Consider the following 14,889-nt stretch of genomic DNA (forward strand, 5'->3'; position numbering starts at 1 on the left):
ATGCAGCAAAATCAAAAACACCTTGAGCACACGATGAGAGCTGCGGCACTGGAAACAACTCGACTGCACACAGGAATAGAGGGGATTCTTTTATCCCACGTTTAAGCCTCTAAATGAGGGCTGGCAGGTGTTGGGGTCTGCAACATTGCAACGCACTGACACGCACATGCCAACATGTGAACACACACAAACCGCATTGATTCCACCCCACAAAAACACACTGCAACTCTCCAGGGACACTAAAATACCTCCAATTAGATGCGCCACAGAACAACTGGGATGGGACCTGGAGCAAAAAAAGCACACTCACACGCAGACACACACGGATGTTTAGAAACGCACACCGAGCCACACACGTGCACAGAAGGATCCACGGCAGGCTCTCATTTAAGAGTCAGTGATGTGGAGAGGAAACATCTGGAAGGGAGGGAAGACGATTAGAAAAAGAAACAAATGACACAGAGACGCACGGGCTCGCATCAAAACAACAACGCAAACGTCAGCGCCGTGCACGCACACACACTCATGCAGGCAGGTTTCAGTGTTCATCACAACATCCAAACCATGTATTCATAAAAGCTTTTCAAAGAAACAGAAACTTGTGTGTCACGTCCCATATGCTGTTCAAACACTCCAAGCAAACTCATCTTTCAGAGCTACTTTTCCTAACCAATACTGTGTGTGTACATGTGCCGCTGTGTGTGTGTGTGTGTGTGTGTGTGTGTGTGTGTGTGTGTGTGTGTGTGCGCCTGGGTTATCCGGAGGTCAGCTGAGTCAGATGCTACACGAGTCTATTCTTCAGCTGCTGACAAAGGCCACTCTGTCACTTCTCATGGCCGCGGGGCGACAAGCCCTGCTTGACGAAGGCGGGGGGAAAGAGGATAAACCGGACAAATAGAGTGACGTTAAATGGCAGACACCAGGGGAGTCTCCTTCAGGAGGCGTAATCAAACTCAGACAGACTCTCCCCCAATCACCAAGGCAAGGTAATCAAACCCAGACTCCCACAACCTCCCCGACACACACGTACGGTGATTAAGGTTATGAAAGGATATAAGGTTATTTTACAATGCATTTATGCACTTGGAGCCAATCCATCCCTTAGTTCCCTTTTCAGTGCTCTTCTGTGTTGCTCTTGCGTCACTGCCTTTTCTCATTGTGTCTGCCTTGTGATTGCTCTTATCTATATTTGTGCTCTATTCAGCTACCTCACCGTATATAGTACTTGTAAAACCACCACTGATTGCCTCTGCTCTTCATTCAGCAGAATCAAATTTATAACTCAATTCATTACTGTGCAGACTATGAAGCTTCAGAGACGAGCTGGAAATTTTCAAACAACTTCTTCCAACTTTGCGTTCAGGAGAACTTATTTCAAGGAACTTTGTTGCTAGGAGTTTGCATTGGCTTCTGCCAAACTGTAATTATGGAGGTACAATATGTGGAGCATTTTAAAGGGGAACTCCATTTATTCATCAAGATCAGTTCACCAAGTCTGATTCTAACCTAGAGGGAGCTTTGTTAAGTCTGATATATAACCTGCGTGCTGTCATCAAGGTCAGCTTGAGTGTATGGAGACGACACATTCATAAGAGAAAGTCTGCGTTACAAGCTGGCACTGTGGAATTTGAGAGATGCGAGCATTTACGAGTCAGCGAGGGTCCAACCAAATGATGCTATCAATTGCATTTAGGGACTAAATCTCAGGGCATCTCCTCCACCGTATCACTCTTTTCATTTTAAGTCCACCATCTCTAAGTGAAATGCTGAACAGCTGGAGTGCTCTTTTCAAAAGGAAGCACTTGGGAAGCAGCGCTTCTATGTGTGCACACAATATTCCAGTTCAGCAATCATTAACGAGCGTGACATTACTGTCTTCTCTACAGAGGAGATAAAGGCAGCTGATCAACTATTGAGCCCAAAGCTGAGATAGCATTTAAAGCGCTACAGTAATTATATCAGCACGTATGCGTCTGCCACAGTGTTCCTACCCTCTCTTTCTTATTCCGCCTTCTGTTCTTTGCTCTTGTCTACCCTGCACACCCTCTCCTCTCCTGTTGAGATATATATATATATATATATATATATACACACACACACATATATATATATATATGATCTGTGCATATAGGATCACAACTTCTTTATCTGTGGATGTGGAGATCTCACACCGTTTTGTCTTGTTTCTTTACTCTGCAAAGTGCCGCTCTTTGATGATGTCCACATACGCTGAGCGTTTCTGGGCGTGGATCTTTTGCATGTGTGTGTTTGCATGTCGCTGTGCTTTCATGTGTGTGTGTGTGTGTGTGTGTGTGTGTGTGTGTGTGTGTGTGTGTGTGAATCTCCCTCCAGTGAGTACTCTCTTTGGGGATATTTTGCTGCTCTAATGGTCTGATGTACAAATCTACAAAGACCTCCACTGCTGTGAACTGAAGAGAAGCACACAGACATGCACACAGTCTTCTGGGCAATGGGGAGACTGACTGCTGTTTTGATTGACAGGCGGAGGTGTGTGTGTGTATTAAAGAGAAACAGGGAAAAGAGATGATAGTAGGTATGCATGGAGCTTAATTAGATGGAGTAGAAATCCTCATCTAATGTCATTAACAGAATTACTCTGAGGCCATTAGAACTCGCTAATGCAGACACACACACATACACACTCACACTAAATCAAACACATGTATACTGTAACTAATTGACCCGACTTGCACCTTGAATGTGACCCTTCCTCCCTGGAGTGGCTGTGTTTCTGTGATTTGCTTTGCTGGCTTGGTATTTAGGTACTTTGAACAGCACATGTTCTCCTTTGAATATTTAAAATTCTGTCAATCTGTCATGTTCAGTCTGCGGTGATAGCTGCCTCAAAATGTCTTCTTTGACACCATATGTTGTCGGCTGTGATAAAAAAAATCTGCTTATTTTAGGGGCCGGCTATACTTCCTGTGATTGCAGTGGGTGACCTCTCACCAAGCTGCTGTGCTGCTATCAATTGTGGTTGTTGCAGCACAACCTCGGATGACAGTTAGTGCTTTTTATTTTCAGGAGTCTAGGCCACACTTACAGAACAGTGGTCAGGGACATGCAGATAATGGATCTGTCAGGCAGGCAGGTCATACAGCTGGTTGTGTAGCACTTTTCTTACAGGTTTCATTGCTTAGCTAAAAGTATTTGGCTGTCAATCCTGACACAGCCTGAATGTGACTATAACTGTTATTCCTGTATTTGTGTGTGTGCCTGCAGTTGTGTGCAAGAGACACATAAGAGCTGTCTCCACCAGCCATCCTGACATTAACAGGTTGTTGGTCATATCCTCAGTCTTCACCCGTGACTCACTTCATTAGTGAGTCTCTTTCTCTGCAAATCCTCTCTCTCTTCTTGTCGGTTGAGCGTAACGCTCGATCAAAGTAAGAAAGGGGAGAATAGAAAATAGGTATCTCATTTATTCTGGTGAATTTCTGAAAAGAAAGACAACATTTTTAGAAATAAAAAATTTGACTGACAGCTATGAACTTCAGTCTTCAGATCCTGTACAGGCACCTTAATGGAATGTAAAAGTGTGTGTGTGTGTGTGTGTGTGTGTGTGTGTGTGTGTGTGTGTGTGTGTGTGTGTGTGTGTGAGAGAGAGAGAGAGAGAGAGAGAGAGAGGGGACAGGAAATGTTAAAAAAAAAAAAAAAAGGAGGTACGGATGAACACAAAAGGCAATTTGCATCAGTTCATTCACATATATCCTATCAGTTAATCTTCTGAACTGCCCATCACTTCAACACACATATTTGATCTCATTTGCACAAAATTGATTCTTTTTTTCCTCAAATTTCCTGCTAGCACACCTGGCTGATCTCTATAATAAATAGGCCCAGTCTGTGTGCACACAGTATTATGTATGCTGTGTAACTGTTAGCATAACAGAGACTGCTCTGATTCATAAAACCAATTTTCGATCCAATTTCATGATCTACACATGTAATATGATCCAAACGCATTCACGTCTGCAACAGCTTTTCCATTTCCCAAATCTACCAACCCACCAGAGGGCTGTTAAAGGTTTGACATACAGGAAGAGAGCAGGAGGAAACACCTGATGTTTCCATGTATCATGGATTGTTTGCTTTTGCCATTCTGATTCTTTCATTTGTCCTTCAGTTTTTATTGAAATCCTCTTTCCTCTGCAATCTCAATAACAAATAACTGAATCAAACATGCTGCTTTATAGGAAAAGATATTTACCCAAGACATGTTTATTGTAGAGAATACACACTGATAAACAGAGACAAACACATGTGCATGCAGACGTTTATGGCTGAAGACTGATCAGTGAAGCCTAACTATACCCTTATGATTCCTAAAAAACGCCCATGGGAGCACTCCGCTCTGACAGCTGTAACAAGGTACTGTGCGTATATTTATGTGATTGCGTGTGTGTCAGTGTGTGTGCACTTGTGACAAAGGATGCCAAAGGATACAACCCTGTAAAGAGAATCTAATTAAAACTCTATACAGCCACAAGGGACAGAGCGGTCGCTCCCTCCCTCCCTCCCTCCTCATTTAACCATATGAACACTTCAGCTGAAGGACTGTTAAGACAGTCCTCTGGCCTCCGAGGAGAAGCTATAGAGGGAGGGAGACAGCGATGAAGTGATTCAGCTGTAAAGACCGTGACAGAGGCGGGAAGACAGAGAGAGAGGCGTAAATTCTCCAAACTTTGCAGCTCCTGTGAGCGTAGCCTGCTTCTTCATTCCATCACGAACACTCACTAAACAAAAACAATGAATACTTGCTGCACAATGGCCATGCATAGGTAATCCAATGCAAACTGAGTCTGAACATTCAGCTTTCTAATTAAAACGGAACTTGCATGAATTGACTCTTTCATTTAATGGATGTATATCAATGAAAAACCAGCATTTTAACATCTTTAAAATACCAAGAGTCCGTAAACACCAATAAATAGACTTAGAATCATAATCGAGCACAGAAAACTAAGGTTTCGCTCTGGATCAGGTTCGGGATCAAAGACTTAACAGTAACGACTCTTTTATTGAATGTTTTGTCTCTTCTCGCCCTTTATTAACCATTGTGAGCAAAACATTCACGTAAGAAGGTCTCTCACTTTTACACGGAGGATCTGCAGGTTTATGTAACAAATGTCAAGCAACAGAGGTCAGTAACTCATATTTTTGCTGTAAATTACTTTCCAAAAGGCCAAAACCAAACTTGGCTCTCTGGCCTGGTGTCTGATCTCAGCCAAAGTTCATTGTGGAGTGAAAAAAAAACAGGATTCAGACTCATGACACCACTTCCCATCGTGAGTCCTCTCCGCTGAAGCCATCTCCCTGTGCTGCGTCAATTCAGTGGCTGGAATCTCACAGTTAGACTTTGTTATCAATACCTTCAGCTTCTCAGCATGGTAGTTGTGAGTCAGAACCTCCAGTATTTGGATTAAGTAGCTTACCAAAAAATAATGAGTGCAAAATTAAGTTGGCTACATCTGTTTTTCTAATGCGTCAGATACGTATTTAATCAACGTTTCATATCCTCTGCTGCTCAGCTCATTTTCAGGTTTTATCTACGGTTTGTCAACAGTAATTAGGCTGCCACTCAAACTGCCTTCTGCCTTCTCAGCTGAACAAATAGCCTGGATTTCAATTGAATCTTCGGGTTTCAGTTATGTTTTCAGTAAACTGGATTCATTCAGCACAGAGAGCCCAATCAAGCTCCCCAAAAGCCGAAAAAAGGTGAAATAAAATCAAATAATGAGAAAGTAACGATTTTTCAGGGAGTCAGAAAATTTTATAATCCGCAATCAATCACACTTGATTATGGAATAAACTCTGCTTCTTGGTGAGATTTAAATATGCAGACTCGACTGATGCTGAGTGAACGCCATGTAAATGAGCAGTCCTGTCTGCTGTCACGCCTCGAGCTTCTCCAATCACGCGCCACGTTTCTTACCTGAGATGCTCAGGTAGACAGCAGGGCTCGTCACGTTCTCTCCTGTCATCTCGTTCACCGCCTCTACATGGTAACGTCCTGCGTCCGCTGCAGTGGTTGCCAAGACGACCAGCTGATTGTCCAAAGTGATTGCTCTGTGGGGCACAAACAAGAAGACACACACAACAAAGGATTAGAAGACACAGCGACGACAAGCGAAAGCAACACAGTCCTCCGTCTGACGTCGCTCCGGCGCACGACGAGACCACAGCTCCAACTAAGACTCTGACAAGAGCACAGTATTTGGTACATGGATCATTTAGAATTCAGAAGGGGGGGGGGGGGGGCATTGAATACAATCATCAGCAAGGAAAGAGGATTCACAGAGCTTAAATAAATCTCTCCTCCTGTCTCAGATTGATATGTGGCTCATTTTGTGTCTCTTTCATTCTTTTGCCCATTCTGGTTGTGTGTGCATTGTCTTCTGCTCTTCCCTCTTTCCACTGATCCATCCTCATTTCCCCACGTACCAGCAGCAATCAATACAGCACAAACATACAGAATACACAAGCACACACAACCGCGAGCACGCAAGATCTGACGGCGTTCTCACATGAGTACACAGGGATGAGGAACAATCACTTACAAACAGACTTTGTGTTGCTGTTGCTTTTCAGGCGAGAGTAATAGGAGGAGCTGATTTTGGAGGGAGACAGTGTGGGAGGGGATAGCAGGGGGGGAGGCGAGGAGAGGGAAAAATATATTCGTAGCACTCAGATTTTCATGTGTTTGAACTTGTGTGTCTGGGAACAGATTCCGCCAGGCAGGAAGCCCAGGTGGATGTTTTAGTGATGCTGCTTGTGTCTTCACCATGTCAGTGATTGGAAATCTCCCAATATTCTAATCTGAGACACGACACTGAAATACAGTCAATATGACCAAAGGGAGAATGAAGCATATTAAAGTAAGATGATAGCCGTTTGTTCTTATAGATTCAGTCTTTCCCCTGTGGCCCCACAATACGGTTACATTTATGCCGTAGGCTGCGTGCAAATAAAGCCACCCAAGACCAACCAGTGACTTTAGGCTCAATAAATAAACAATGGAAAATAATCAATGTGCATCACCCTGGATACTGTAGATTTAAACATGTGTGTGTATGTTTGTAAGATGTGTGTATCTGTGGTTAGCAGCGCTGAATTGGCAGCGATGGGTTAGAACCAAAACCAGATCGGAACAATGCCTTAGCCCTGTGCGATATTCAGGTACAGATCAATCCACATCCAGATGTGTTGGATCACAACTTTCCAACAACAAATGCAGGTTGTGCTCCTTAGAAAATGTCAGTGGTGAGTTTGTGTATATATCTTAAATAGTGGGTTCAGTTTGGAACCTGTGCGAACATTTTGTGTGGCTTCGGCTACCGTTTCATGCTATTGCTCACTGTGGTCTTGGTAGCCTAAGTAATGAATTTGACCTACTGCTGGTGTGTTTTGACTCTTACATTGTTGTGGTCTGGGTAGACTAATGTGGGGTTTTAGGATCACTCATTTGATGTGCAGTGTTTTTTGGGTGTTCTGTCTGTCAGGTTTGCCTTTGCCCACCCTGGTTGTTTAGTCATACTGGTCTCATCACCTGCTGCATCTGCTCTATATTCACTCGAATCCACCCGTTGTTCTGATAACTAGCTCTCTCCCCCCATCCCACCCTGTATGTGTGTGTGTGTGTGTGTGTGTGTGTGTGTGTGTGTGTGTGTGTGTGTGTATGTGTGTGTGTGTGTGTGTGTGTGTGTGTGTGTGTGTGTGTGTGTGTGTTTGTCCACGTCCAGCCCATCTTTTCTCTTGTCCTGGCTGCTCGGAGTCTTTCTCCTGTTCGGTATTACCCCGTTCTGTGTCACGTTCAATCGCCTCCATGTTTGTTTGTGTTGCCTTCATGCAAATTTCCTGCCCGCATCCATACAGGAGAATGCAGGGCGTCATCTAAAAAATATTGCCATGAAGAGTGGGATTTGCAACACAACAAAATAACTGGCAGAGCATAATATGAAACGATGAACAGCCCAACAGCTGCTTACACTTTATTCAGGTGGTTGTCTCACCCTCACTGCAGTGCTAACCCTAACCCTACCCTAAGTACATGGAGGTGTTTATACGTTACATGTGACACAAATTAAGACAGGAACTACTGGTTGAACTCCAGACTGATGGCGGAGAGAAGAGAGGAGAACGTGGCGCCGTCTGACACACACTCCCACAAACAGCCACCCACACACAGACAGAATTCCTCAGGTCTAATTTTATTCAGTGTGATTTCCCAGGAGAACATCCACAAGAGCCACAGCCTCAACCCCAACACTGACACTCTATTTGTGTGTATATCTCTGTATGCGTGTGTGTTGCTGTGTGTGTCTCTGTGTGTGCATCCAACCGCATCTCACTGCCTGAAATAGAGGCTTTAACCAAACCTTTCTCCTGCTCCCCTTTACTTATTCCACAGGATAGATGCTGCTTCCTCGTTGAGGTCTATAATGCAATTTATAGCCGTTAAGCTCATTAACTGTGCTGACCAGCCCATTTTATCACATCTGTTTTACCCTGCACATGCTGATTAATAGACAATGAAGGCATGCTTCCACTTGCCTATAGTGTCTGAGGGAGGAGAGAGCCTGGGAGGTTCGAAGTTATTAACATTCAAAGTCAAAGGAGCTGTGTGGGCGGGTGTGAGAATACAGTATGACCAATTAAGATAGCATATTAACATCTGAACATTTGTCGAGTTAAAAGTATTTGTTCATGTAGTAGTTTTCCTCATTTGCATATCCAATTAACATGGACTGTTTACATGTGAAATAACTGGTGATGACAGAGGCTGATGGCTACAGCAATATGCTTCACGCATTCATTCGTTCCAAACTGGGAGGTCTCCAGCTCCATCTCCCATAAAATCTTCACATGGAACTTTCATATCGAAAAAGCAACACAGAGGGAAAGAAATTAAATTTGCCAATAAGAAGACAGGCACCGGAGATTAGAGGCCCTCAATTCATGTGAAATTCCCTTAAAAAATAATAAAATGGCCCTATTTGTTCTGAGTAGCTGGAGGCTGGTTACACAATCTCATCCTAGGAGTTACACTACAGTCAGACACACACGCAGTCATACGAAGAGGCGTGCACATGAGCTGCTTATGTGTGTCTTTTCACTCTGACTGAATAGCATTATAGTTGAGATTTAATATAGCATAAATTCAACATGCTACTTTCTGCTCTCTTTGAGTTCTACAATTAATTAAACTGGACAAAATTGTTCTGGCTTTTAATTAAAGAACAAACTCAATTGTAAAACTGAACATGACTCTGCATGCTTATGTGTGTGTGTGTGCACGCATTTGTGTGTGTGTCACAGTTTATCCCCAGGCATAAGAGGGAAATTAAAATACAGTAATCAACTTCATCCTATTCTCTTCTCCTGCTGCATTCCTCCCTGTGTCCCTCGCCCCCCTCAAATAATAAAAAAACAGCCTCTGTGACTCTTTCTCTCATATCCCATTTTCTATTCTCGCTCAGATTACAATCTGCACATTTCTTTCTTGGTTTCATCCAATTTTCTTTGCATTTTGCTTCCTCTAGCTGTCTTTCTATCACACTATCCTTTGCCCTCACTCCACACAACTGTCCTGTCTCACCTCCCCTCTCCTCCCCGCTGACTCTTTTGGACCAACGCACCAAGCCAGATTGGTCTTTCATTAAGTATCTGGCCCCAAGACTCATTTAATAAACACTCACGGGTGTCCGCACTGCAAGACTGACTGCTAAACACACACACACACACACACACACACACACACACACACACACACACACATATATATACACACATACAAATGTGCCAAGGGCTAATTAGCACACACGTCGCAGGCCAGTGGATGAGTGAGCGAGTCAGTGCATGAGTGAGTGTGTTTTTCTATATCTTCATGTGTGTGCGAGTTAGCATGTGAGTGTGCGTGTTGGGTCTGACTGGGTCTCCTGCCAACAGGGCCCTCCTCGGCCCTGCCTGCCCTCCGTCTCAATCTCCGATAGGCAACGAGCCACCTTCTTAAACCACGCTGCGTCTGACACACAGAGGCTCGGGGTGCAGGACTGCGGCGGCAGGGCAGGAAGGGGGATACTCCACTGTAAAGCGAGTCCAGGCAGCAGGCTATTTGGCAGCTTCACCCCGAAAGCAAGTGCCTGCCAACCATTCACACATTACACTGCATACATACACACACACCTTCTCCCACAGTCGGGAGCATTCACTGTTCCTTTCAGCCGTTTAAAAGCAGATGTTTGCTTTGGTGTGTAAGTCAGTGGACACATGAATTGCTTCTCTGTTGGACTGACTGACAGTTAACGTACACAGGTTCATGTCTGCTGGACGCTTTATTATGTGTGTGTCTGGGATTTTGTTATTACAAACTTAACACTGGGTTGAGGCATTCAAATTTTTTAGCTCTCAAAATTGCCTGTCAGCTTGAGTTGTGGTGTGGTGTCCTCCATCCTAAAGTAATTGGTAACTATAAAACTCAGCTGCAGAGGCTGCATTGTTGTGAATGTGGAGGGGAGGGGTGAAGCTTCTGTGCCATTTTCATCAATATACGCTATGATAGCTTCTCTTTTTGGCTTGTGTTTTGTCTTAATCTGCACAACTGCAAACAAAGACTGACATAAAACACACTCCATGAAGCCGCTGCATAAGCACTGTCATAACAAGCCATCCTTTAAAACTATTTTCTGGATTTCTTTTTCTTTCTTTCAATTTTTTTTTTTAATTGTATTGATTTACAGACCCTTAATGTGGAGGCAAATTCATTCTTGGCTTGTTTTCAACCCTACCATTCAGAAACAGACAATGCAGACTGTTTCTTGCAACCTCACTGGACTCAATGAGGATAAATGTGCAGGTCATTCATCAGGAATTGTGATAGAATTTCTGCGATAGTTGAATCTGGTTGCTTAAATTGGCCTGAGTGCACGGTGACTCAGTGTGAACACAAAGCTGGTGGTGGAGAATTTTTCTTGGATTCAAAAAGGACACACTCCCTTAGTGGACGACGTTAATGCCTCACAGACAGTCCCTGTTGTGATGCTTTGGGGTAAATTGGGCTCAAGCAGGAGCTGGAAGTCTTAGATGATATAAGGGTCCGTTCACTACTGTTATAGTAGTGAACGGGCAGAGTGAGGAAGAGAGGAAATAAACTTGGTGGTGAACAGAGAGAAAAGACAATGAAGAGAACTTAACTTTGCCAATTTCTGACAACTGTTTCATGTAGTTTTGGAAAATGTGATAGATCTGTTTTTGTAATGGGATTAAACAGTTTAACTGAGTTGAGACTGAGAGCTGGACCACTGCCAGTAGCTCTTGACATTCTGCTGCCAGTACTGTGACAGTGACTGCTTTAGTGATTTTCATGCATAGTTTGAATTAAGCTATTGTTAACACAGCCTGGGGTTGAAGATTTGTTTTACAGTATATTTGCTGAACATTTTTTAATCCTCTTGCTCAGTCAAAAAGCAACGTCTGAAATATTATCTTTAAACAGACATTTGTTTAAGTTTCTGATTGCCACAAATGTGAGGAAAATGCCTACAAGCTAAATTAAGATTTAAAGTTGGGTCAAATTATTATGTCATTCTTGCAGCTTTAAGTGTGAGGTTTGTTCTGTGTGCGACTCAAGAGGAAAGTTTCCTCTCTTAAGTCAAAAGAAGCATGGAGGGCAACACTGTGAGGCAATAATGCCAACAATTGACAACTCAACTGACATCAGTGCCTGATGCTCGAGTAGACCAAAGCGTAGTCCCACCACCAGAGTTCAAACCAGATGATTGACTCCTGGTGTTATTTTGAAATTGATTGACAGAACTTGATCGTTTCATGGTAGACAACTCATAAGTCATTAATGTTTTCTGCTGCTGTCAAGGTCTGTTTACATCAGATAGTGTTTGTGCACACAGCAGTTAAACCGGCCTTCACTTTCAAGTCTCCCAATTTGCGAAACAGAAAAAAAGCTAATCGTCTCTAATTTCAAGAACGCACCAGCTGTTTACGTGCCTAAAATGTATGTCAGTCCAAGAAGTAAAAACTGGGAGCTTCATATCGCACTTACCACAACTACTTCAACTACTATTGTAGATGGCGCTCAGCAGGGTGGTGCGGCAGTTATGGGACACTGCTAGCAGCAGCAGGGCGGTACAGCAGTGTCCCATTACTGGACTGTCATTGGCATTCCTGCTGCACGACCCATTAAGTGTGCTAAAGCACTTGTTCCAAACTTGTTCTAAATAAATCCCTCAAACACTTAGAACATAAAAAGTCTGCAACCCTTTTATCTTGTAATCAACAAGAGGGAGAAAACAAAACATCCACAAAACAACTCCACATCTCTATAATAAGCCGGCTGGCGCTGAACCAAATGAGAGGAAATAATGGAAGCAGGCTGCTGATGCATTAAAAATGTGCATCAACTATTTAGAAGGTCTGGATTGTGTCTATCTCAATCTAAGTCAAGGCCAGAACATTTTGGACTCCATTAAAGTGATAACAGGGAAAAATTCATGTCTTGCACATCCAGAGCCATACAACCAGGCCACACACTGCATGGCCAAGGTTACGTGGAAAGTATATGGACGCTTTCATTACACCCACATGCAATCGCTGAAACAATTAAGTCAATTCATGGATTTGTCAATTAACAGAAAACTACTGGGCAGCTACATGATAATCAAATCATTTCAGTCTTATTTCAAGCACAGATGTACTCTGCTTCCAGCTTCCCAATTATGAGGATGTGCTGGTTTTCTGTTTCATATAATTCATATAAACTGAAGCCTTTTGGACTGTGGCTGGAAGCATCAGTTTGCACTCACACATTGCATTTTTGTCAATAGTAGTGGGTTACTTTTCTATTTTCTGATATTGATAAACAATCTGTAGATTACTCAATAATGAAAATAACCATTAGGTGCAGCCTTAGATTACTGAACATCTCATTCCAAATCAATGGGCGTTAATGAGCTGCTAAAAAAAGCCTCCACCGTTCTAGGAGGCGTTTTTTTTTTTTGGAAGCCAGCTGCAGGGATTTGCTCCCGTTCAGCGACAGAGCAGGTGAGATGCAGGACTGATTTTGATACCGACGGGTTTACAGTTCCCACTTCATCCCAAAAGTGTTTGATGGGGTTAAGATCATGGTTCTCTGCAAGCCAGCTGTTCTGACCCCTAATTGGGAAAAGCTGGTCTTTATGGACCTCACTTTGTGGACAGTGGCACTGTCTTCCCTAATTTGTTGTCACAAGCACGATGTTGTCTAAAATGTCACAGCATAATGTAATAGTAACAATAACATTAACGGTCCAGATTTACAAAATTTACCAAAATTATTACATTTGCATTAAATATAATAAGCTATTAAGCACAGAAAACAAGCAGAGGCCCTAGTTCACACAGCAAAAGCTTCGTATTTCAGGAGTGAGACTGTTAAGACCATCATCTAATAACCAAACTGAGCACGCAACGAGATGCATGCAGTATGACTCATCGGCCGCGCTGTACATTCCCTTTGTCATCATCAGAGCTGCACATTCCAAATTTGGGGAAAAAAGTGAAACTTGTGTCCAGACAGCTCTGTTAGCATGCAGAAGTGCTCCGTGCTGCACTGCTGCTGTCTCGGCTCAATGACTGTTTCAGTTAAGTGGTGACTGTGGGCCGCATGCACCTGTGGACGCTTGAGTGAATCCAAATGTTACCTGCACTCAAAGTAACCTTAAATGCATCTTGCTGGAGCCACTTTTCCACTCAAGTACATGTTTATCTAACACAAAAAACAAACAGATCTGAGAGAATGTGTTGAAAACTAACCATCTCCTTGGGGGGAACCCTGCAGTCCCCAAAGGACTACACACTTTTGATCTTATAGCGCTCAGCCGACTCCTCTCTCCGTGTCAAAATTGTATTTCAATTTCTGTCCACACCTCATTAATAACCCATAACCCAATCTAAGGTTATTATGTGTTAATGTCTGAGATCTGCATGGTGAATCCTGATGATTTTTCCACTCAGAGAAATACAGCCTGCATATGTGACTGCACACGAGACCAATAAAGAGAGGGAGAAAGAGAGAAAAAAAGAGAGATGGTAGAGGTTACAACCGTAATGAACACTAATGTGTTTGTGAGAGATTTTAACAGCCCCGTCACTGACTCAGAAAACATTTCCCTACCTTCTGCCCTACACACTCTGCAACTCTGCGACTTGTAATTAACGCAGTGCCTAAATCACAGGCTTGCTTCCTCAATCACCTTTACAGTTCCTTCAAACGGTCAAACGGACACAGAAAGGGAGACTTTTCTGCGGTCGCTTGCCGGCTTGGCCAGTTGCCATTGCCAATAAGTCCTCCATAAAACACGCACACGCGCGACGTGCATGCCCGCGCACACATAGGCAAGTGTCCCTGTGTGCACACACAGCCTCAGGCCTGCAGTCCGAGAGTAATTGGTGTGTGTGTGTGTGTGTGTGTGTGTGTGTGTGTGTGTGTGTATATGCGAGAGAGAGAGAGAGAAAGAGCAAGAGAGTAAGAGTTAGAGAGGGCTGCTAGACAGACTGTGTTTGTTTAATGTCCCCTGGCATGGCCTGAGGGACAGGCAGAGAGAAGTGGAAAGGCAAACGGTACAGGAAAGGAAAGGAAAGCAAAGCAGGGCAAGGGTGAGGTGGAGGCAGGAAGAAAGGAGAGGAGAGAGGGATGAGGCGAGATGCTGAGTAAACAGAAGAGGGAGACTTTTCTCTCCACTCATTGTTTGTTCAGCTACAGGAGCTCCATGAGTCACTTCCTTTCTAGCTCTGCTTTACGTCTGTCTGTCTCTCTGTCATCCGTGTTCCAGTACAGCCAGTTACTCAAGTAAATGCACACAGAACAACATTTGC

At 43.5% G+C, this 14,889-nt stretch overlaps 1 protein-coding gene across 2 annotated transcripts in view; it reads right to left on the minus strand.

Moving 5' to 3' along the window:
- Window positions 1-14,889, minus strand: part of sdk1b (sidekick cell adhesion molecule 1b) — a 236,004-nt gene that overhangs the window by 109,906 nt on the left and 111,209 nt on the right. For both annotated transcript variants that reach the window (XM_076728478.1, XM_076728479.1), the window contains exon 5: window positions 5,957-6,090. In XM_076728478.1, coding sequence (XP_076584593.1) covers window positions 5,957-6,090 — 134 coding nt within the window. The remainder of the gene's footprint in view (window positions 1-5,956; window positions 6,091-14,889) is intronic.

The sequence above is a fragment of the Chaetodon auriga genome, chromosome 4, assembly GCF_051107435.1.
Source record: "Chaetodon auriga isolate fChaAug3 chromosome 4, fChaAug3.hap1, whole genome shotgun sequence".
In the NCBI taxonomy this organism is placed as follows: domain Eukaryota; kingdom Metazoa; phylum Chordata; class Actinopteri; order Chaetodontiformes; family Chaetodontidae; genus Chaetodon; species Chaetodon auriga.